Raw genomic sequence first — 21759 nt, 5'->3', positions numbered from 1 at the left:
ATATTATTTCATTTCTAATATACAGGTGTTCACAATTGAAGGGCATGGTCTGTTCGTTCATACAAGTACAATGTGATTATGCTAAAGAAAAGAACATGGTATGTTTTTCCATTTGTTCAACTTCCAACTGCAAGAGGTCCAGAGAGCCCATAACCCAAATAGCTTCCTTTTGTTTCAAATCTGCGATACTGCTGTCGAAGTTCCCCACTCGAAATTACTCATATAAAATCAGAGAAATACCATTTATCTCGAGAGCAAGGGGTTCAGTCTTCTCTGAGAATCCACTCGTTCAGGCCGCCGTCATCGTCGGCTTTGTTATCGATGATCTGGCCGATAGACTCCCAGATACGCCGTCGGTTGAGCAGTGTAATGTTCAAGACGTTGAGATTACTAAGGGCCAATTGCCTTTTGAAAGGTAGATTGAAGATATCCGCAGTCTGACCTCTCAGATCTCGTTGGCGAGCAAGGCTCTGCGAGCGTGAGCTCATACCGTCCAGGACCATGTACAACAGTCGCCAATCAAGAGGCACATCTTTTGGTGCAACGAAGTCGTATAGAAACGGCATGTCCTGGCGTAGCCGAGCTCTCCAAAAGCCAAAGGATAGTCGAAGGCGAGCACAAGGGCGAGAAGCTTTGCGTAGGCGGCATAAATCCGGCATGTGCAGAAAGTCAACGATGCAGAGGATCAGAGCGGGCCCGAGCTTATAGAAAGGGTCAGACGATTCGGATGTGCAGGGCGGACTGAGGGTAACTCCTGCGCAGGCTTGGCCATATTCCCCCTTTTGGGGGAACTGTCGAATACTATCTTCGTACAACTTGGCCAAAGCCTCAGCAGGGGACGTGCTGCATCTTCAGCCCAGGGAATAGCTGCTATGGAACTTTGCCCATGTGGCTCTGTTCCTCCCGCGCGGTTTTGTTGAATGCGCTGTAGGAATAAATCAACTGCGGCATTAACATTGCGATTGAGTGACAGTTGTTCTGGACTGTAGTGTAGCTATGAAGACATGAGACAGGTTGTATTACCAAGGGGAGGCTGTCACTTACGTTTCCAGAAACTCACCAGAATCAACGTACGTGGATGCACTGACATAGCGGAGCGGCTGAGAGAGGTACGCCCTGGGTAGAGTTAAGGTCAGTTCTCCTGGTTAAAGGAGTAACACGCGAATATACTTACTTTGTGGGAATATGTTCCTAGTTCTTCCGCATCACGGCACGAACCTCCGAGAGCCATTGTCCTTTGTCAATGATCAACCCGTTGGCGATGTACTCGGCACTTGGTCCCAGTGGTGGTGTTGCCGGAACACCACAAAAGACACAGGTGGCCGAGTTGTACAAGTGTGCCATGGCGACGATCAAGTACCAGATAGGTCGCTATCTAGGTTACAGAAGAATTGTCCTCTGCTATGACTTAGGGAGTCGAGATAAAGTAGCCTAAGTGCTGGTCTCAGTTAGCATAAGGTGGCTAAATTATCTCGCCTCTAATACCTACATCGTCTTTCTTCTGATAATAATCTAGCGAGCGTGAATAGGTCTTATGGGTAAAAGGTTGAATGATAAAGTTTTGAGGATGCAAAGGATGAAAGGATGGAAAGGTGAAGGAAAGGATTGGCGGAGAGATTTCTGTTTACTTTTTGACCACCAGCCAGTGGCAGGCCACCTTAGCACCAACAAGCTTCAACCACTGCAGTTGTCTGCCTTCGCTGAGTGGCTTCCATTTATCTTCAACATAAACTTAAGGAAACACAAGCCCATATTTTACACTTCTTCAATATCTCTACCAATAAAATGATTTCTGTAAGTACGTCAAGCTCAGTGAGTCACCACTTTGGAAACATGAACTTAGTTATTTCGATATATAGGAACAACTACCCAGACTGTATGCAACAGCTTCTTGTTCCTTCATCCATCAGACAGTCCAACACAACGAAGCTACTCAACCACCAGTCCATCTGTCGAGACTATTCAGGGAATCGACTCCTGATTGTCCTACCCTAGTTTCCACACCGAGTGGCTTCCATAGGTGCCAAAGTACAGCAGACATTCCCCTCAGGCCGGCATCTCTGGAACTCTACACCTTCTACATCAAAGTCTCACACAGCAAATTCACCATGACTCTCAGGAAGTTACCCAACGAGATGCCCTGTCTCATAGGAGCTTACTGCCAGACTGGGCAGCTTGGGTCGCTCAGTCTGGTAAGTCGACACTTTCACGCATTGTACAACCCGTGCCTTTACAAGCACAATATACTCTACGACAAACCCAACAAAGCTTGCGTGTTCTGGGCAGCGAAGAAAGGCTCGCTAGACACGCTCAAACTCGCCTTTAGATATGGAGCCGACCTTAATTCTACTGGTGCTCCTAGCGAAGGCTTCATCCGGACGAGTGCATATTCTGCCCTTGATCCTCAGACGTACGCTGCACCTTTGCACCTTGCAGCTCTTTACAACCACGAGCATATTGTGAAGTGGCTTCTGGAGAAAGGAACTCGCCTAGACGTTCCTTCACGCAACCTCTGCGGCTGTAAGGATCTAAGGAATGTGAGGAGGTTACCCCCCGACTGGGTTTTTACCCCCTGGTACCCTGTTCACTACGCCATCTTTCACGGGGGACCTATCAACGAATCGATACTTAATCTTCTCCTGAAGCACGGGGCTATGTATGCAACGGAAGACCTTTCTCCTATAGCTGACGCGATACAGGAACCAAGGGAGGAGGCCATTGATATCATACTGCAACAGGACGATTTTGACCCAAACTACCGAGACAGTATGGGCGCGACAGCCCTCCACCATCTGGTTCCACGCCGGGAAGTTAGCAAGACTTGCGCGATCATCAAGAAGCTCATCGACCGCGGTGTGCCCATTGACGCTAAGGCTAATGGCGGCGCAACGATATTCACGATTATGGTCCATTGTGCGCACTTCCCAATCGCCATCGAACTTCTTAATGCTGGAGCCGATGCCTCCGAAGAAGTATGGTATGAGCGTAGTACCATCACCTCAATAATCTTGGGCAATGGGATCGACGAGGCGAAGAAGCAGGGCCGAGACCAACTGGCAAAGCTATTGACACAAGAACAAAGGGAGCTGATCCGGCTTGCCATCAAGCGCGGTGCAGACGTTAACGGTTTGTTCACAGACAGGTTCAGGCCCGTTTATTGCGCATTAATATTCTTAAAGGACCCAAAGTGCTTGAAGATTATGCTTGATGCTGGTGCCAGGACTGAGGATGCTGTCATTGATAGACATTCTAATGCTAAGGGTCTACTCTCTGCGTTCTTCGATGAACGAGACGGATACCTTTGGCATCGTGATGACCGCACAAAACCGGGGAATGAAACGGACTTGGAACCCTACAAAGCGTCTTTGAAGCTACTCCTGAAGAGAGGTGCGCGCATAGATGCCCCGAGTCAACACCAAATTTCGGCGCTCGATGAGATCTGCGGCAGAGCCGCCAAAGGAAAAGAGAATACCTATGAGCTCGAGTTCCTGGTCAAGTATGCGACTAATCAGAACGCCAGCGTCGGATATGTTGAAGAACTCATGAAACGCAATAAGGGCAGGGGGGAAATTCAAGCTCTGCTGGGACAGTTATACACAAAGCTACTGAACATCACAGGCGACGACGAGATTGAAGACGATGATGAAGAGGACAGCGACGATGAGCCTTATTCTACTCCTGCCTTTTTGCCACGTTGTTGTTAACGCGGCTGTATCTCCATTGGGGTGAGAGGCGATGTCTAGGTAGGTTATTTCTGCTACTAACGTAGCGGGACAATCCTACAAGAGGTCGTTAAAGTTGCTCCTGAAGAGATATGCACGGATCGACGCCCCGAGTCAAGTCCATCGCCATCACTCATCAGCACTCAAAGAAGTTTGCGGCAGAGTTGCCTTCGTTGGCTGCGAGAACCAACACCTCCTCGCAAACATTGAAGCATACAGGTTCTCTCATGTTTTCAGTCCGGAGCCCGAGAATATTTAGACGATAATAGCAGTGACCTACGTAAGAATCAATATTATTATAAGAACTTCCGTTTACCTTTTGATCCAATACACTGCAGTTGTCTTTAGGTGACCGGCCAATCGAAGGGACAGCCCGTCCAAGTTGGCCTTCGCTGAGTGCCTTTCCTTTTATCTTTAGCATAACCTTACTACATATAAGCTCAGTTTTTACACTTCTTCGATATCTTTACTAATAAAATGATTTCTCTAGGTAGGTGCGTCAAGCTCAGTGAGTCATCACTGTGCAACACCGAACTCTAACTGTTTTGTGTATAAATAACAACTGCTGCCTAGCCTGTGCGCGCAGCATCCTCTTCCTTCCTCCTTCATCAATCAACCAGTGCAATACAACAAACCTACTATATTCATCTACCAGTCGATCTTTGAAGAAGACGAGACTGTCCAGGTAATCGACTCCTGTCCGCCCTGCCCTAGTTTCCACGCCGACCATCTTCTACGTTGAGAAATCACCACAGCAAATCAACATGGCTCTCGTCGACCTACCCAATGAGATCCTGCTTCTCATAGGAACATTCGCAGGGTTAAGGCAGCTTACGTCTCTTAACCGAGTGAATCAGCAATTCTACGATCTTTTCAGTCCGCACCTTTACAAACACAATGCACTCCAGGGCGACCCTGTATCCATCATGCTCTGGGCAGCAGAGAGAGGCCTACTGAACCCCATGAAGTTCGCACTTAAGTATGGAGCCGATCTCAATTATACTGGTGCCTCTAGTGAGGCCGTTGTCTGGAAAACAGCAGGCGGTGGGAAGTGGCTGTATGACGGTCGCGAGTCGAATGGTTTATGGTTGAAGAAGATGTACGCTGCGCCTTTGCACCTGGCGGTTCTTTGTAACCATGAACACGTTGTAAAGTGGCTCTTGGAGAATGGAGCTCGTTGGGATGTTCCTTCATACAAGCTCTGCCTCTGTGACCTTCCAAAGCGATTCCCTTACCACTACGACGGTCGCAATGTGCCTCGTTACATGACCGCGCCTCCATGGTATCCTCTTCATTACGCCATATCTCACGGGGTCAAAGAATCGGTACTATCCCATCTTCTAAAGCACGGAGCGACGTATGCAACTAAAGGCGTCCCTGGCATAGCTACCGCGCTAGAGGATATGGTCAAACCAGCCATCGGTATCATACTAAACCAAGGTCACTTCGATCCAAACTGGCGAGACAGTCACGGCAATACAGTTCTCCATTTGCTTTACGAGCGCGCTGTACTCTGGCGACATTGGGCTCCAGGACAGAGGTGCGAGAAGACTTTAGCGTTCATCAAGGGGCTTGTCGACCGAGGTGTGCCTATCGACGCTAAAGCTCAGGGCAAAAGGTTGTTCAGCACAATGCTCGATAAGCGTGACTTACTATGCGCGATCGAAGCTTTGAAGGCTGGAGCCGATGCTTCGGATGACCTCCACGCCACAAGAAACGAACTTGGTGTCATTGACCAGATGTTCGAACCCGTGTATATGGAGCGGATAAAGGGTAAGAAGCTGGATGGCAATGGCCAACTAACGAAGCCGGACCAGCAAAAGCTACTCAAACTCGCCATCGAACGCGGTGCAGACGTCAACAGAGAGGTTGCAGTCAACAAACGGTTTCTGATTAGGCCGCTCTACGGGGTACTATTGTTCTCAAGGGACTTCAAGTGTGTGAAGATGATGCTTGACGCTGGTGCAAGGATCAAGGATGCTTTCTTGGATAGTCGATCCGGCGGTGCTGAGGGCCTACTCTGTGCATTCTTCGACAGACAGGAAGGGTACCTGCGTTATCGTTGCGATGCAAACAGGCTGATGGATGAGACGGACCTTGAGCCCTTCAAAAGGTCTCTGAAGTTGCTCCTGAAGAGAGGTGCACGGATTGATGCACCAAGTCAACAACGCCACTCGGCACTCAAAGAAGTCTGCGGCAGAGTTGCGTTTGTTGGTTGCGAAAACCACAACCTACTCGCAAATACGGAAGCTTATAGGTACCAGTACCAACGCCTCGAAGAATGCTACGATAGAGCCGCCCGAGGAAAGAAAAAGCCCTTCTGGGAGCTCGAGTTTCTAGTCGAGCATGCAACTATTAGAAATGTCAGTATTGAGTATGTGGAAGGACTGCTGGGACACAACACAGGCGAAGAAAGGGTTCAAGACCTGCTGAAACAGTTGCACACGAAGCTCGTGAATGGCATTGACGAAGAAGAAGACGAGGACGAGGACGAGGACGAGGATGAGGACGATGACGAAGAAGATGATGATGAGGAGGAAAATGATTCAAGTTTTTGTCCTGTTTGCAATCCCCCGGAGCCCTGCTACAGGCTACCTACGAGACCCTATACTGGCCCTTTGACCCAACTGTCGGATAGTCTTCACTAATTTCTGGGCAGCGATCCTCTTTGACAACAAAAGACTTAACAAGTATCCAAATCCTTTCAAAGTCCATGATACTGGTACCCGATTGGGTATGATGTAGATGGACACTGACAACTCGGCGATGCCTACACTTCAACCCAGCTTTCCCCGAACTAAAGCTACTTGGCAGCCGCAGCCTATGTCTCAACCTCGACCGTGACCCTGCAACCCTTCTGGGCTCGCAGTACACACCCTAGTATCAGTTAAATGAGCAATCGAGAGGCTTCAGCTATTTCGCAGCACATTTGTGCGGAGGGTCCATTGGCGTTTGCTGGCGAACAGATATGGGCTGCAGGGCCAGAGCAGGATGCAATGACATTATCGCAGCTTCGTGGCATGCTGCCGGGAGCCAACATTCGCCAATACGAGCATGTTAGCTCAAGGTATTTGTATGAAGGTATCTGCAGCTATAATTCTATTATGTAGGTATGGAGGTTGAGTCAGACCTGTTTGTTACCTACTAAAGTGGCTACCACTGAGGCCTTTCGGTTACTATTGCCGAAATTAATCTGAAGTACTCTTACAAAGTATATCCTATAATTCAAATAAAGACAATTCCGATAGCTAGTGGTTCGAAACTGAATGTTTTATGTCCGTACTCAAGTGACGATCTACACCGATCCTAGCCCATCGCCAAGGATAGATATACCGAGGTCTAAGAAGTCAAAATCCGGGGTAGACAGGGGTCTTTTAAAGCGAGATCACAAGCAACAAGCACGTCATCCTGACAAAACACCACCCAAGAAATAAACATTCCGACTTTAATCCTCGGGAGTCTTTCTTATTTGCTACTTTCGTTCTTTGCTGGGCAATTGCTGTGCTGGCCAACAGTGTAGTGTCTCAACCATGACCCCACCTTCAACCTCTTCCCCTCCAAAACCTCGCCAGAAACTCGCAAGACGAGCCTGCGACTCATGCAAGGTTCGCAAAATTCGATGTTCAGAGACGCCCCCCTGCACAGCATGCGAGGCGTCGGGGATAGAGTGTACCTTTAAACGGGAGCAAGGGACTAGAGGACCGAGGGGATTGCGTCCCAGGACCTTGGATAAGATTGAGCGGAGACGCCAAGCAGAAGCTTCGAAAAGCAATACTTCAAGTCCAGACCAGGATCAAGCTATTGCTAAGAAGTCGCCGTCCCCTGTTGACGAGGTAGCGTGTTTGCTGGAAATTCTAGAGGTCTACTCCGAGAGACTGTACCCCATCTGGCCCATCGTCGACGCAACTGATCTCCGAAACAAGATCGAGCAGAATCCTATAGAGGGAGGTGCAGCTAGATACCTTGCTAACGCTGTAGCCCTTGCTGCGATTGCTCAGCTCAAGCTGGACACTGCGTGGCAGCCCAGAGTGGAGGACGCGGAAACGAGACTAAGCGAGACACTGGGTCTGTTGGATGCCTTGCGCATTTCCTTCTTTCTACATATTTACCATGAAAATGCCTCCCCTGGTGGAACGAAGTCTCTTGTTTATTTGCGCGAAGCAATCACGCAAGCGCAGATCTTGAGGCTTGATCGCGAGTCTACGTATGCTTCCTTGTCTGAAGCTGATCAACATGTTTCGCGACGAATTCTATGGTTACTGTTTGTCACAGAAAGGTAGGCATCTTAAATCAAGCAAGACCCTGTTCGCTACTAACACAATATAGGGGCGTTGCTCTTCTTCACAAGCTTCCCCCAGTTCTGAAGCCAAACATTCTATTCCCCTGGTTCGGAGGAGCCAACGACCGCGCAGAGGTCCTCCCGGCTTTTCTCAAGCTGGTCCATCTCTTCTGGGTCTTTGATCAAAGCGGCATCTTTGAACTTCTTCACAACTTTGACTCTGATTCGGATCTGCCGAATATGGTCTCTGTAGCGCAAAACTGCCTCGAGCTACTCCAGCAGAAGCTCCTTGACTCGGCAGACAATGATGATTGGGGTCCTATCAACGAGGTTCAGCGCGCGGATATGTTTGTTACGAGACAGTGGATGCGCGCTGTACTTTGGCGAGCGGCGCTTCGTTTTGGAATTGTTACTCCCAGTATGAATCCTGTGGATATCGCGAAGGACTTTCTGAGTCTTGTTTCTGAGCTTCCGAAGACTGCGCTTGAGTCTCATGGACCGACGCTGGTAAGTTCATTGCACAGATTATGACTTGACACACGCTTATGATCTGGATAGGAGTTCAAGACGTTTGAGATCGCTACAGCGGTCATTGACGCAATGGCAAGCGACGACTCCATAACAGATGACCGCTCTGGCCCAGTTCTACACCAACTACGAGACATACTATCCTCCTGTCGAGGAGGCAATCGGACTCTCCTCTCACTTCTCACAATGCGAATGGATGCCATCTTCAACGCGGGTCGTTTGCTTGAGGGATCAGAAGGCGATGCAGTTGCCTTTGAGACAAACGCACAAGCCTCGTTCCAAGGCACAGCTGAGCTCTTGACTGCGCAACCGACATACCAGTTCATGGAGGATCAAGTCTCTCAAATTTCCTGGGCGCCGTTGGACCTCGGTTATCTCGTTCGGTCTCCGTCGCCGCTTACTCGCATGTTGCTGGAGTCTATGCCCCGCGATGTTGATGGGGAGCAGGATCCGCGAGCGGTGCGACAAATAATCGAGACATCTACCTAGGTTTCGCCTAACAAGACGGTGAGGGCCGTGTTCATCTGAACTTGAACCCAATTGTTGAAAAAGTGTCCATTGTTTTGGCACGTTCTCTTGGTGTTCAAGATGAGGGGAACGGCGAACTAATGGTGGCATAGAGGGACCATATTGCGCCATCAGACCCCTGTCGCATCAATTCCCCGCTGCAAGTCATCCAACTTGGCGACTGTCAATCAAGCGCAGAAGCATGTGGTAAGCACGGCAAATCAGTATGTGAAGCTGTGTAACCCTTACCGTGTGACTCAAGCTGACATTTATCACAACAGTTTCTGAACAACTGTTCAATTCTTTCTGCGCAAAGAACAACTCAGAAATAGTCGCTGTTAGTCCCCCGCAACTTCAGTGTAAGTCCATCTCCACTTGATAACTTCTCCGAGAATTACTCCGCAAGTCTCAACGTTTATACTCATTCAATCTGACCAGAAGAACTCACATCACATCATCAACATCACCAAAACTCATCAAAATGGCTTGGGCTGAACCTCGAAACACCGGCATGGTCTACCGCCGCCTTGGGCGCTCTGGACTCCATGTAAGCGCCATCGGTCTCGGCAGCTGGTTGACCTACGGCGGTTACTCTGAAGATGAGCAGGCGTTTGCTTGTATGAAAAAGGCTTATGATTTGGGAATTAACTTTTTCGATTCTGCTGAGAATTACACTGCTGGTCAGGCTGAGGTTGTTATGGGAAAGGCTATTAAGCATTTCGGATGGAAGCGAAGTGACTTGGTTATCAGCACAAGTGAGTCTATTACCCGACTTGATGTCTGCTCATACTGACAACTGTTAAGAGATCAACTGGGGTGCGGTTAACGGAGAGATTCTTGTCAACAACCATGGTCTCTCAAGGAAGCACATCATTGAGGGTCTGGAAGCTTCACTGGAGCGTCTTCAGCTCCCATACGTTGACATCGTCTATGCTCATAGGCCAGACAGACTTACTCCCATGGAGGAGACTGTCCGCGCTTTCAACTGGCTGATTGACAATGGAAAGGTGAGTTCAGGAAACAATTCTTTAGAAAAATAAAATGCTAACTGGATAGGCTTTCTACTGGGGTACTTCAGAGTGGTCCGCCGATGAGATTGCCGAAGCTGTAAGTCACCCAACACCATATACGTATTTTGAGATCAGACCCTTACACTCCGCAGGTCGGCATTGCCCGTGATCTTCGCTTGATCGGCCCAGTCGTAGAACAGCCCTTCTACAACATCCTAGTAAGAGACAGAGTAGAAGGCCAATTCCAACGCCTCTACGAGCGCACCGGTCTAGGAATCACCTCCTTCTCCCCTCTAAAGATGGGCGTCCTCAGCGGCAAGTACAACGACATTGTCGATGGCCAGCCACCCAAGGACTCCCGGTTCGGCGCCAGCAAAGACCAGTTCGCCGAATTCATGCGCGGCCAAATCGGCACCGACGACTGGGAAGCTGAGATCGAAAAGGTGCGCAAACTGAAGCCTATTGCTGAGAAGCTGGGTATTAGTCAGGCGCAGCTTGCTATTGCTTGGTGTTTGAAGAATCCTAATGTTACGAGTGTTATTACGGGAGCTAGTCGGCCGGAGCAGTTGGAAGATACTGTTGCTTCGTTGAAGGTGTTGGATAAGTTGACGCCTGAGATTATGGAGGAGATTGATGCTGTTACCAAGAATAAGGTTGAGTTGGATCCTGCTAGACAGAGCTAGATATACAGTGTAATCAAATTTAAAAGGAACTTATGGTTATCATTCTTTGCTGTATGGGATATAGGAGAATGCTAACTAAACTACAAGGTGCATGAGGCGCAACGGCGAAGTAAACAGATATCCCACACCTGCGTATGAAGATCCTGTTCCTACTCTTCTCGACAATTCATCATGTAGCATTCGCCAGTTCATATTTTATTTTTGTTTTGTAGAAAATTGTCAAGATGATGTCAAATGGGCAATTAGCAAGTTGATACACACTTTCGAAAGGTCCAGGGGCATAAGGAATACATCAGCTGGTTGATTACAGCAATTCTTCTTAGAGATGCAGTAATCATTAAAAAATGAGGAGTCGAAAGCTGAGCTCGCAAGGCTTGTATCAACAGCCACTTCAATTGAAGTGGCAGAGGAAATTGGAGAGTTACTGCAAGTGGGAATCCCCTAGTTTCCCGGAAGGCCTCCCGTTGACCCCCGCGCCTCGGGGGTCATCCACTACATTTTTAACCTCCCCTAAGGGTCTACCAAATTCCTCAAATTCGGGGCCATGTACCACCAATCCCTACCTAGTCCATTAAGCGAAACCTCGGAGTGAAAATTTTTCTTCTTTCACTGCATTTTTAACCCCCTCCCAGGTTCCAACGCCTGTAAAACTCCACTAACATCTGGCTGCCTCCCACTGTCTGCGCCTCCATTTGGGGGTTGATGAAGTTCAAAGCTCCCTGTCCATACCAATAATACAGAGAGGGAGGGACAAGTTCCTCTGTCCACCAAAGTTCTCTCCGCTCTAATCCCTGCCCGCCCGGCCGCCCTTCACTGCGATTTTAACCTCCCCCCAGGTTCCAACGCCTCCAGGGCTGTCAAACTGAAGTTCGGCTGCCTCGCAATCTAATGTCTGCGCTTCCATATGGAGGTTGAAGTTCAAAGCTGTCAATGATACACAGGAATAAGTTCCTCTATGCACGAAGGTTTCCTGAAATCTCGCCTTCTTCTTTCTCACTGCAATTTAAATCTCACTCGAAGTCCATCGCTGTTCAGTCTCCGGCAGATATCATCGAAATAGTGGTTAGATGCTACTCCGTAGAACTTCACTACCATCCATGGATTTCAACCTATCGAGCGAGATATGGCCGATCGATCCTCTTGACATATGGCCGATCGATCATCGCTCTTCACTGCAATTTTAACCTCCTCCCAGGTTCCAGCGCCTGCAATGCTGATATAGGCTGCGTCTCAATGACTGCCTGAGGAGGCTGAAGTTCAAAGCTACCAATCATGCGGAGGGATAAGTTCCTCTTTCCACGAGTGTTGTCTCATCCATGCCCCCATCAGCACAGCTTTTACTGCAGTTTCAACCTCTCTAGGCCTATCAAATGTCTATATCTTCGAACACCTTGTTCAGTCCACTTTTTTTCAAACATTTCCGTTCGTTGTGCACTGCATTTTTAAACCTCCCCCTGGCTCCATTGTCTACAAACTGTTGACATTCGGCTACCTCCTAATGTCCAGTCTAGAGTCTTGCAATTGGAGAATAACTTCCCCAGCCACCTTTCACTGCACTTTTAACCTCATCACAGGTTCCATTGCTTGTTCTGTACTAGATCTTGGAGGATTCATTATGATTAAACGTATTAGTTATAAACGCTCCATATTGAAGATATTAAGAACATTTCGTCTTATGAACATAACCTTTACTTATCTACTGATATGCTAATGCAAGGTTAATATAACAATTTAAAGATCAAAGAGCAGGGTAATAAGAATTCCAATTAATGTATTCAGTCCAATCTTCTCGTACGATAGGCTAGCATCGAGGTTGACGTACCGACAGGAGGTCTTGGCTAGACCTCTTCGTACGATAGCCGGCATTGTGGGCAAGCTGTAATGGTTAGCAATGCGCAGCGAAAGGAACCGGGGTCGATTGACTGACTCTTGTTGTGTTGGGTTGATTGAAGGTTGAAGATGGAAGAAGGAAGAAGTCGCCTTGCGTACAGCTTGGCAGCTGTTGTGAAATATGTGTTCACCGTCATTAGAGTTCAGTGGCTGATACAATATGTACACCTGACTTATTAAGATTTGACTTTACTGGAAGAGGTCGCTATTGATTATAACATTGAAGAAGGATTTAACCTGGGACTTACAGTTCAAGGAGGATAATAAATAAATAAATAAAAATGTATTCAGTCCTAATCTTTCATCCTTAAACCTACCAACTTAGTGAGTGCGGTTCATGTAGTAGTTGTAGTTATCCTCAGACATCTTCAAAGCCTTAGCACTAGCTTCATCAACATTCTCCTTCGGCAAACCCAAGACCTCATTAGCAAGTCCATGCTTAGCCTCAAAGTTTCCATCACCATTAGGGAAGAATGTGCGTGCATACATAGCCAGCGCCCAACCAGATCGGTCACCGACCTTGAGCATATCAACACCCCGCTGCCATCGCTCCTTGGCACCCTCGTTCTCGATAACCCAGTCAGCGTCGGTAGTGCCAGTCACGCGCTGCAGACTGTCAAGCATCTGGCGCTGAGAGAGGAGGAAGCTGGAGATGTAGAGGGGCTTGTTTCGCCACTGGGAAATAGTAGGAGACTTGTCGTTCTCATCATCGGGGATGACCTTTAGGCTGAGGAGAGAAGCGAATGCTCGACCGCATTGGTCCCAGGTTGAAGTGTTGATCTGAGTGTTTCCGTCGTCATAGAAAGTAACCTTCTTTTGGCCATTGCTAAAGTCAAAGCCGTACCACTGAGGTCCCTGGCAGACAGAGAACTCGTACCAGAAAGAGCAGCACATGGCGATCCAGGATGATACACCGGCTTCTTCAATAGCTTCGATGCCAGGGTAGATGGCCGCCCCAGTCATGTTCTCCTCAGCTAGAGCCTTGTTGGTGATGTCAATACCGTAAACATTAGGCATGATCCATGGGACTCCAGCGGTGGCGGCAGCGCGGACGATGCGCTCTTGGGTGCCAGGAGGAGCCTGAACGGACAGGGAGATGGCGAGGAACTGCTGGCCCTTGAGAGCTTCGACGAGGGAGTTCTCGTCTTCGTAGTCAACGGTAACGACATGAGCTCCTTCGGGGGCGTTGTTGGTGCTTCCCTTGCGGGTGACTGCAGTGACCGTGTGCTTGCCAGTTGCAATGATATGCTTGGCTAGATACTTGCCAACACTTCCACCGGCCTATGTCATGTTAGTGATTGGATGGGTTAAGGAAGATCGGGGAGCTTACGCCAATGATGGCTACTCGCTCTATCTTGTTGACGAAGCCCTCAGGCTGGTTCTTGGTGTACTGAGACATCTTGAAAGTGTTTATAAGAAGATTGTGGTAGTGAACTTGTTGTTATAGCTGTAGAGTGATGAGGATATCGAACACTTCAACCACCGTCCTCGCCCTCAGCTTTATACTTCGTCTTCTCTCTTAGACTCATATACTGACCCCATCACTAACTCCGAACCTTTATTAATTCCTTCCATCTCAACCATCAATGATGCTATCGCGGACTTATCGAGCGGGATAGCTATTACCACATTCAGTAAGTGGATCTCCGTAGGGTTCACGGCAGGATGCATATCCTCCACTTTGAGCGAGATCGACCAATTAGAAGTTGTTAAATACGAAAACCAGTAAAGAGGTCCTCTTGTGAAACAGAGTTGAGTGACCGTAAATCCGTCGCGAAAAGAAAAGAGCGAGGCCGAGCCGTCTCTAATCGTGCTTCGAACGATTTCTTCTAGTTGCGGTCTGTTGATTCACGTGTCTTCAGATTGGCCCTTTATCTTTACTGTGCTTGTTGATGGACTCAAATGCGGCTGGAAACTGCCGAAGATGGGTGTAGGGCTGTTGTATCCTTCATGTGCTAAACTTTAGCCATTGATGCGTACTTGCTTGAAGATTCCAATATCACGTTGGTACACTTGACTTTGTCAGTATAGATTGTTTTTCTTCTTTCTTTTCATCCATAACGAGGTAACCGTCTCGAGCTACATATCCTGGGCCAGGGTGAGGTTAAAATTGCAGTGAAGGGAAACCGTAAATCGCAGCTGTGAATTCCGACTCTTCATACAGTTGTTGAAAGGCAGCCGATGTCAGTATTTGCTTGCAAAGTGGCTTCTCATGGTACCTATGAAGAAATCTTTTGCAACCGACCCAAGATCTGTTTACTCTATGCTTGATCGATGATGTCCGAACACTATCGCCATATCATCACAGAACCTCAGACGCTCATCGACATGACCGGCCTGAAAGGCTGTTTCCACTATGTCTAGAGAGACCAAGCACTTCAGTCAATCTATGCTAGCTACTACCTCGCTAAGACTTATACTTGTTCCCCTTAATTTTGGTGCTCTAAGTCTAAGAGGACAAATCATCTACTACCCAGTAGCCACAGTCTAGAAGAAAAAATAGCAATGATACAGCATCCCATTTGATAATTGTGTCACCGAGAGGAAAAAATAAAAAGAAGGATTGCATTCAAATGCAAAAGATTGATCCCGCCCGGGCTCGAACCGGGGACCTTCTCGGTGTAAACGAGATGCGATAACCAACTACGCCACAAGACCAGGTTTATCCAATTGAGATGTCAGAAACACTCTAATCTCCTCTCAAGTCCACCAACCAGGGGCAGCACAAGTAAAAGAAACACGATCAGACAAAGTCGCAAAAAGTGTGTTTCCGCGGGGAGCTTCTTGGTGTTAAAAAGATGCCATAGTCGATACCGTAGTGTACAGAGTTGTAGATTGTTCTGTTTAGAGAGATCGCCGTCGAGTTGGGGTGCATACAGTGAGCGGTTTGGCGTGCATTGGTCTTGGGGAAGGGCTGGCAGGTATTGCGCTTTGCTAGTGGGAGAAGACTCTGGTAGTGCATCAGTCCGCGGTCTTGGTTTGACTAACACGCACTCGTCTTTAACAAAAACAGCTTGGTACTGTGGTCTAGTTGGTCATGACATCTCGTTAACACCGAGAAGGTCCCCGGTTCGAGCCCGGGCAGAACCTCACTTTTTGCCCTTCAGACAACCATCTGTCTTGACTTTTTAGGGTCAGTTCAATAGTCGCGTACTCTGTATAGAACTTAATTCTCCCTGATGTGAATCCCATTTTGTTATTTACTGTACCACTGCCAATGATCAATACTGCTTTGCTGTGAAACTTCAATGATGCTTGTAAATTTTACCACAATTACCCTGCAGGTCTACCCGGCTTGGCAGGTCCTTGGCGATTTACTCAGACGGACGGTAGCAGAGCCTCAATAATGCAGTCTGAATTCGGACAATGGCTTGTTGTTAACCACTAGACGGTGGTATTAATTGGATTTGTAGATATGTCTATGGCTGTACAGCTAAAACTTAACCTGCCCTGGGACAGTTTTGGAATAAGCTAAAGCTTTAAACTGCAATACCAGGACCTTATTCGAGGCTCACAATCATCCAACGTCTTCTTGTTCAGCCGTCGATCTCAATTTCAGAGGTTCAACAGATGTCCCAAATGGAAACGGCGAACCGATCGGGCAACCCAAAGCACCCAACTCCAATACTCCAACAACGAAGAGATACTACAATCTCTCCAACGGGCGTATCTCCAAACTGACGATCAATGCCCAACTTAATGTCCCAGACTTGAGTTGCTATTACTCAATAAATCCACACAAATCAAGGGGAAGACTTGGGGAAACCCCTCAAGGTCGCGGGGCATATCGCGGAGTCGCCTGTCAGCTGTAGAATTCTTCACGTAATGAAATCTCTTTCTCCAGAGTATCAACACGGGGTTTCGTGGAGAGAGTTTGATGTCTCGCCACGAGACCTCCACATGGCATGCGGATCCTGTTAAGGAGCCGGTCGATGCCGGTCTTGAGAGGTAGCAATTCCCTCACTGCAAATTGTAGAACAGCAATGGTGAAGGGGATATCGTTGTTATAGAAGCCGGTTTGACCGGTTCACTCGGTTAAGTCGGATGTTCTGGCGGGGGTAGCACGGACCAATATAGGGACAAAGAGCCGCAATTGATACAGCATTATCTGACTTATTCATGAACAATAACCATAAGTCAGAGGAGTCGGGGGATTTTTGGGGTTTACTCCACTGAAGGATTATGCCATAGAGTGAATTAGTATCTGCCGCTGGTTCACTCCAAGCTGAGGTTGGGGTAGTGTACTATGAAGCTATGGCTGCCGCATAGCCGATCATCAAGAAGAGAATTTGTCTGCCTAGCCAATCTGACCATAATTGTATTAACACAAGGTGACGAATACCGATGGACTAGACTTAAAGAAGAATGCTTTGGAGAAGGGTTTTATGTTTGTAATAAAGCCCGCTGATTCCGGAGAATGACTAGATTAGGTTGATTGTCGGCTCCGAAGATGCTGGGAACCGACTAGCATGGATGTTTGAAGACAGTGAAATGATAAGACATGCGGTTTCTATCACTCTTTATGAACATACTAAGAGATAGCAAATACACGAGGGTACTAAAAAATGGGATTGATCATTCAGTAAAAGATGAGCTATCCATTGATAAGTGGCTTCGTTGCAAAGGATGCTCACTAGCAGGAGATAATTCTCCCAATTCCCAGAGATGAATGTCACTGCAAAACAATTCTAGAACAAAAAGAGATAGGCTCTTCCCCGGCCCGGGGCCAAGAAATTTCCCCACAACGTCATTCTGTTGATCTGTCTAATCTGTCTTGTCATGGGGAGGAGTGTGGATCGTCATACTTGGAGAGCGCGCCCTGTTACGCAAGAGCATGACTCTCATAAAACTTACAAGCAGAGACGATAGGGAACAGAATAATACAACCAGTTTATCAGTATCCTAACCAAATAGTTAATGGTTTATTTACTGTACTGTGAACATAGATCTAAGTTATTTGTGCTACCATCCAAATACACTAACACCTTGTTTGATACCCTTCAGGGTGTCAAAAGAAATGACCGCTAAAAGCATAAGAGATGAGATAGTTTAGTTAATTTATGCCATTTTAGACCTGCTCTTAGGTTACTTTATTTTGGCAACCTAAGCCTTAGAGGATAATTCTTCTGTTACCCACCCGATACCGTTGCATCTCATGGATCGCCTGCCACACACACTGATAGCTATCAGTCTAACCCAGCAAGAGAAACGATCCTCCGTTAACGGCAAATAACTGCCTTTAAATACAATACCCTCTTCCCCAACCTGTCCTCACCACTCATCTCTATTCTCCATCACGATACCCATCATGGAGTCCCAAACCCCAAGGGACAAAAACGTCCACATCGACGACTCAGCCGCCTTAGAACAACTTGGCCATAAACAAGAACTAAAACGAAACTTTTCCAAAATCTCCCTCCTGGGTCTCGCCTTCGCTATTCTCAACACATGGACCGCCCTTTCCGCTTCCATTTCTCTGGCCTTACCATCTGGTGGCCCTAGTTCTGTTATCTGGGGTTTGATGGTTGCTGGAATATGTAACCTCTGTCTAGCTGCTCCGCTGGCGGAGATGTTGTCTGCGTATCCTACTGCTGGTGGACAGTATCATTGGGCTGCGCTGCTGGCGTGGCCTAAGTGGTCGAGAGGAATCAGTTATGTTACCGGCTGGATTAACGCGGCGGGTTATGTCGTCTTGACGGCCACGGCGCCTTTGCTTGGAAGCACCTTCGTCACCGATGCTATAACATTTACTCACCCAACCTACAAGGCTCAAGCTTGGCATCAGTTCCTGATCTATCTCGCCTTTACGCTCATTGCATTGGTAATCAATGCTTTTGCAAACCGATTATTGCCACTCTTCAACAAGGCCGCTTTCCTATGGAGTATTTCCGGGTTCATCATCATCAGCATTACGGTCCTGGCTTGTGCTGCACCGGATTACCAGAGCGGTGCCTTTGTCTATGGAAAGTTCATCAACGAAGTCGGCTGGCCTGATGGACTCTCCTGGATGCTCGGTCTTCTCCAGGGTGCTTTTGCTCTTACTGGCTTTGACGCCGCGGCACACATGATTGAGGAAATCCCAAACGCTCGCGTCGAGGGCCCCCGCATTATGATCTGGTGTATTTTGATTGGAATGGCATCAGGATTCATGTTCCTTTCATGTTTGCTTTTTGTGGTCAAAGACGTTCAAAACGTCATCGAGTCCCCTGCCGGTGCGCTGTTGCAGATGTACTTCGACGCCACGAACAGCAAAGCTGGAAGTATCTGCCTGCTCGTCTTCTCTATCGTCTGCATGGTCTTCACTGCTACCGCAATCATGACGACCAGCGCACGCATGACCTATAGTTTCAGCCGCGATAGAGGCTTGCCATTTAGTCATGTCTGGGCTAAAGTGCATCCTACACTCGATGTCCCGTTGAATGCACTATTCTGGACGACAGGTTGGGTTATCGTCTTCGGATTGATCCTTCTCGGAAGCTCCAGTGCTTTTAACGCTATCACTGCAGCTTCAGTCGTTGCTCTTGGAGTTACCTATGCCATTCCTGTCGCCTTACATCTATTACGCGGCGGAAACTTGCTCCCTGAAGACCGACCTTTCAAGCTGAGCACTCCTGTGCGTTGGGTGTGCAGTCTTGTTGGTATCGCATGGGCCATCCTCACGACAGTTCTCTTCGTGTTCCCACCTGAGCTTCCCGTTACACCCACCAACATGAACTACTGTATCGCTGCATTTGGAGTAATTCTCTTCCTTGCCGTTGGCACATGGATCTTTGATGGAAGAAAACACTACAAGGGTCCTCTTATCCAGATGAGTATGGATGGAGCTACTTTGGAGGGTGCATCTATGGCTGAGACGACTTGCACTTCTAACGCCGAGGATGATATGAAGAACCATAAACCCGAATAGGTGTAAAAACTGTATAATACTAGACGAAAGAGTACCTAGATTAGAAGTATTGACATTTCCCAAAAGCATCGTCTTGAAACAAGTACAACGTGCTGACAGCTGGCATAACGCCTTGACGTATCTGTCTCAGCCTATCTGGCGCCATGATAGACTTGTCAAGTGTCAAAAGGCAGCTAATTCTAGCTTGGGTTGACAAGTGAGACACTCAGGAACGAGATGCTACAGTACTTCTCACATCATGATTTAGACGGTAGGTTCAGGGATGGCAGTGCATTCAAAAGAAAACAGAGTAAACATATATTCATTAGAAAAGAAATGGTATCGAAGCTCAATTAACCCCAGTCGTATAAACCGTGTATATCGTTCCTCCACCCTCACTCATAACGTGATTCATCTCATAAGTCGTGATGTGACGCGCCTATTATGCCATGCGCCAAACTCCTGTCCATTGCTGAACCATTTTCATCAATCGAAGCGGGACGGTTCATCTCAACCCCAAGGTTGTGAAAGCGCAAGTTGCTGTTAAGCAAACGCTCATTGTCAAGACTTAAACGTAGTATCGGTTACTGCGGTCCTCCCCATAGTAACCAGGCGATCGCCCCCGTCGGTGGTGACTTCTCGACCTCGAGTCTCTAATAACAATAGGAGGCGGCGCAGAAATGCTCGAGCGGTGCGACCGTCTACTTCTCGAGCGGTGATGATGTCGTTTTGGCTCTTCTTTGTAGTGATACCACTTCTCCCTCTCTTGCGGTGGTGCGCCAAGATTGAGGCACGAGCGAATGATCCAGAGAAGAAGGAGAAAACCAGCGATGGAACCGATGACGATACCCGCGATGGCACCGCCGCTTAAGGTTTGGGCGTCGTTGCCATTGTCTCCTGCAGTGACGGTGACGGTTTGAACGGTTTGGCGAGAGACGAGAGTTGGTGCTTGAGAGAGTGTTGACGAGGAGAGAGCTCGGGCGAGGACTTGGCCTAGGCCTAGATCTTGTAACGGAGCCATTGGATCGAATGTCACTGGAGAGGAGACAAGAAGAGTTGAAGAGAGCCACAAACAGTTCAATTGACAAAACTGGAAATCAAGGTCAATTTAACTATTTATCTAGTGCCTGTTCAATGCGTGATTTATACAAACCCAATTCTTTGAACAAAGAGGCTGGGAATAAGAAAAACACTGTAAAAATGAACTGTAAATGAGTGTATTTGGACGTCATAATCTCATAAACATGTACGAACCGTCCGTCATCAGCTTCTGAATCTCCCCGCTCCACCACGCGTTGTCAATTGAGCTTAATCCTAAGACCTTGCAGATCCCACCTCTATGACGTAAATTGACCATTAGCTTTGACTTATTATACCAGCCCTTTCACTAAAGCCGAGACCAGTTGTTGGTTAGTTTAGCACTCTGGCACCCAATTCAAGGAACTTTTCAACACTAGTCAACGGCAGTGCCTGGGATTGTCTTAAAAGTCAGGAGCTTTTGTTACGAGTGACAGATAATTGGTTGTCACAAACCTCGGCTGAATGATTGTTTCAAGGAATTAAAGAGATGCATCCACTTTCACGTTCGTCTGTCGTGCATTGTCACATTGATCCTGGCCTACGGAAGGCTTGTTAATTGGAGACGCCGGAGGTTTTTGAACCAGGTTCTTATTTTCCCATCCGAGGGATCCGACTTTTATCTTCTCGAGGTAGAGAATTGTTCTCTAAACTTAGGGTACTAAAATAAAGTAGTCTAAGTGCTAGTCTAAGCTAACATAAACTGCCTAAATTATTTCGTCTCTTATGCTCTCGGCGGTCAAAGCTTCCGACGGTGGCTGGTAAGAGAATTCTCACTCAGGTGTGCATGTTTATATGCCTTATATTTAAAGAGAACTGTGAATATTCAGCTGGGATAGATTAAATTGGTGACTGTGATACTGGACTGGATAGCTGAGAGCACCTCTCCCGACTAATCTTCCTTTGATATATCACGCATCCACTCGCAGCTATGAAAACTGACATTAATAAACTCTCTTCAAGAACAGTAGAGTATCTGAAAAAGATGAACCAATTTACAAGTTTCCAACCGTAAGGGTTACTGGGAGTCGGCCATCAAGAACCGTCTTTACCCATGACTCTCCTAGTTGTAAGCATTACTTGGTTGCTCGAGCGTATAACGTGAGATGACACGACCTCATCACTGTCTACCTAGAAGAAACCAAAAGCTTTTGTAATGGGTGAGGAATTGGATTGG

At 47.6% G+C, this 21759-nt stretch overlaps 7 protein-coding genes and 2 non-coding genes across 9 annotated transcripts; 5 read left to right on the top strand and 4 right to left on the bottom strand.

Annotated features, from left to right (window-relative positions):
* Positions 1-263: 263 nt before the first annotated feature.
* Positions 264-1344, bottom strand: B0J16DRAFT_320670 (uncharacterized protein; the record flags this gene model as incomplete). The annotated part of the gene is made up of 3 exons (XM_046125589.1): positions 264-791; positions 1075-1116; positions 1219-1344. 3 exons carry the CDS (start codon positions 1342-1344, stop codon positions 264-266), a joined length of 696 nt encoding a protein of 231 aa, XP_045983533.1.
* A 760-nt stretch (positions 1345-2104) lies between these two features.
* Positions 2105-3985, top strand: B0J16DRAFT_415211 (ankyrin repeat-containing domain protein). Its single transcript, XM_046133501.1, has one exon. The coding sequence runs from the start codon at positions 2109-2111 to the stop codon at positions 3702-3704; it is 1596 nt and encodes a 531-aa protein (XP_045983532.1). The 5' UTR covers positions 2105-2108; the 3' UTR covers positions 3705-3985.
* Positions 3986-4349: 364 nt separating this feature from the next.
* B0J16DRAFT_372655 (ankyrin repeat-containing domain protein) lies at positions 4350-6424 on the top strand. The gene has a single exon (XM_046130482.1). It carries the CDS (start codon positions 4487-4489, stop codon positions 6368-6370), a length of 1884 nt encoding a protein of 627 aa, XP_045983531.1. The 5' UTR covers positions 4350-4486; the 3' UTR covers positions 6371-6424.
* Positions 6425-7252: 828 nt separating this feature from the next.
* On the top strand, positions 7253-10766 carry B0J16DRAFT_363058 (NADP-dependent oxidoreductase domain-containing protein; the record flags this gene model as incomplete). Its single annotated transcript, XM_046129841.1, has 9 exons — positions 7253-7327; positions 7376-7998; positions 8049-8508; positions 8560-8988; positions 9369-9373; positions 9475-9791; positions 9841-10043; positions 10093-10143; positions 10199-10766. 9 exons carry the CDS (start codon positions 7253-7255, stop codon positions 10727-10729), a joined length of 2694 nt encoding a protein of 897 aa, XP_045983530.1. The 3' UTR covers positions 10730-10766.
* A 2153-nt stretch (positions 10767-12919) lies between these two features.
* On the bottom strand, positions 12920-14018 carry B0J16DRAFT_363057 (uncharacterized protein; the record flags this gene model as incomplete). The annotated part of the gene is made up of 2 exons (XM_046129840.1): positions 12920-13900; positions 13950-14018. 2 exons carry the CDS (start codon positions 14016-14018, stop codon positions 12941-12943), a joined length of 1029 nt encoding a protein of 342 aa, XP_045983529.1. The 3' UTR covers positions 12920-12940.
* A 1185-nt stretch (positions 14019-15203) lies between these two features.
* Positions 15204-15277, bottom strand: B0J16DRAFT_t142. Its single transcript has one exon. It is a non-coding gene; the product is annotated as a tRNA-Val (tRNA).
* A 358-nt stretch (positions 15278-15635) lies between these two features.
* On the top strand, positions 15636-15709 carry B0J16DRAFT_t147. Its single transcript has one exon. It is a non-coding gene; the product is annotated as a tRNA-Val (tRNA).
* Positions 15710-17684: 1975 nt separating this feature from the next.
* On the top strand, positions 17685-19817 carry B0J16DRAFT_342871 (amino acid/polyamine transporter I). The gene has a single exon (XM_046127940.1). The coding sequence runs from the start codon at positions 17928-17930 to the stop codon at positions 19524-19526; it is 1599 nt and encodes a 532-aa protein (XP_045983528.1). The 5' UTR covers positions 17685-17927; the 3' UTR covers positions 19527-19817.
* B0J16DRAFT_342870 (uncharacterized protein) lies at positions 19818-20935 on the bottom strand. Its single transcript, XM_046127939.1, has one exon. It carries the CDS (start codon positions 20524-20526, stop codon positions 20074-20076), a length of 453 nt encoding a protein of 150 aa, XP_045983527.1. The 5' UTR covers positions 20527-20935; the 3' UTR covers positions 19818-20073.
* Positions 20936-21759: the final 824 nt, after the last annotated feature.

The sequence above is a fragment of the Fusarium flagelliforme genome, assembly GCF_020744385.1.
Source record: "Fusarium flagelliforme strain FIESC 12 MPI-CAGE-AA-0113 chromosome Unknown B0J16scaffold_4, whole genome shotgun sequence".
Lineage (NCBI taxonomy): Eukaryota > Fungi > Ascomycota > Sordariomycetes > Hypocreales > Nectriaceae > Fusarium > Fusarium flagelliforme.
Note: the sequence above shows the minus strand (reverse complement) of the source record. Positions and strands in the feature narration are given on the sequence as shown.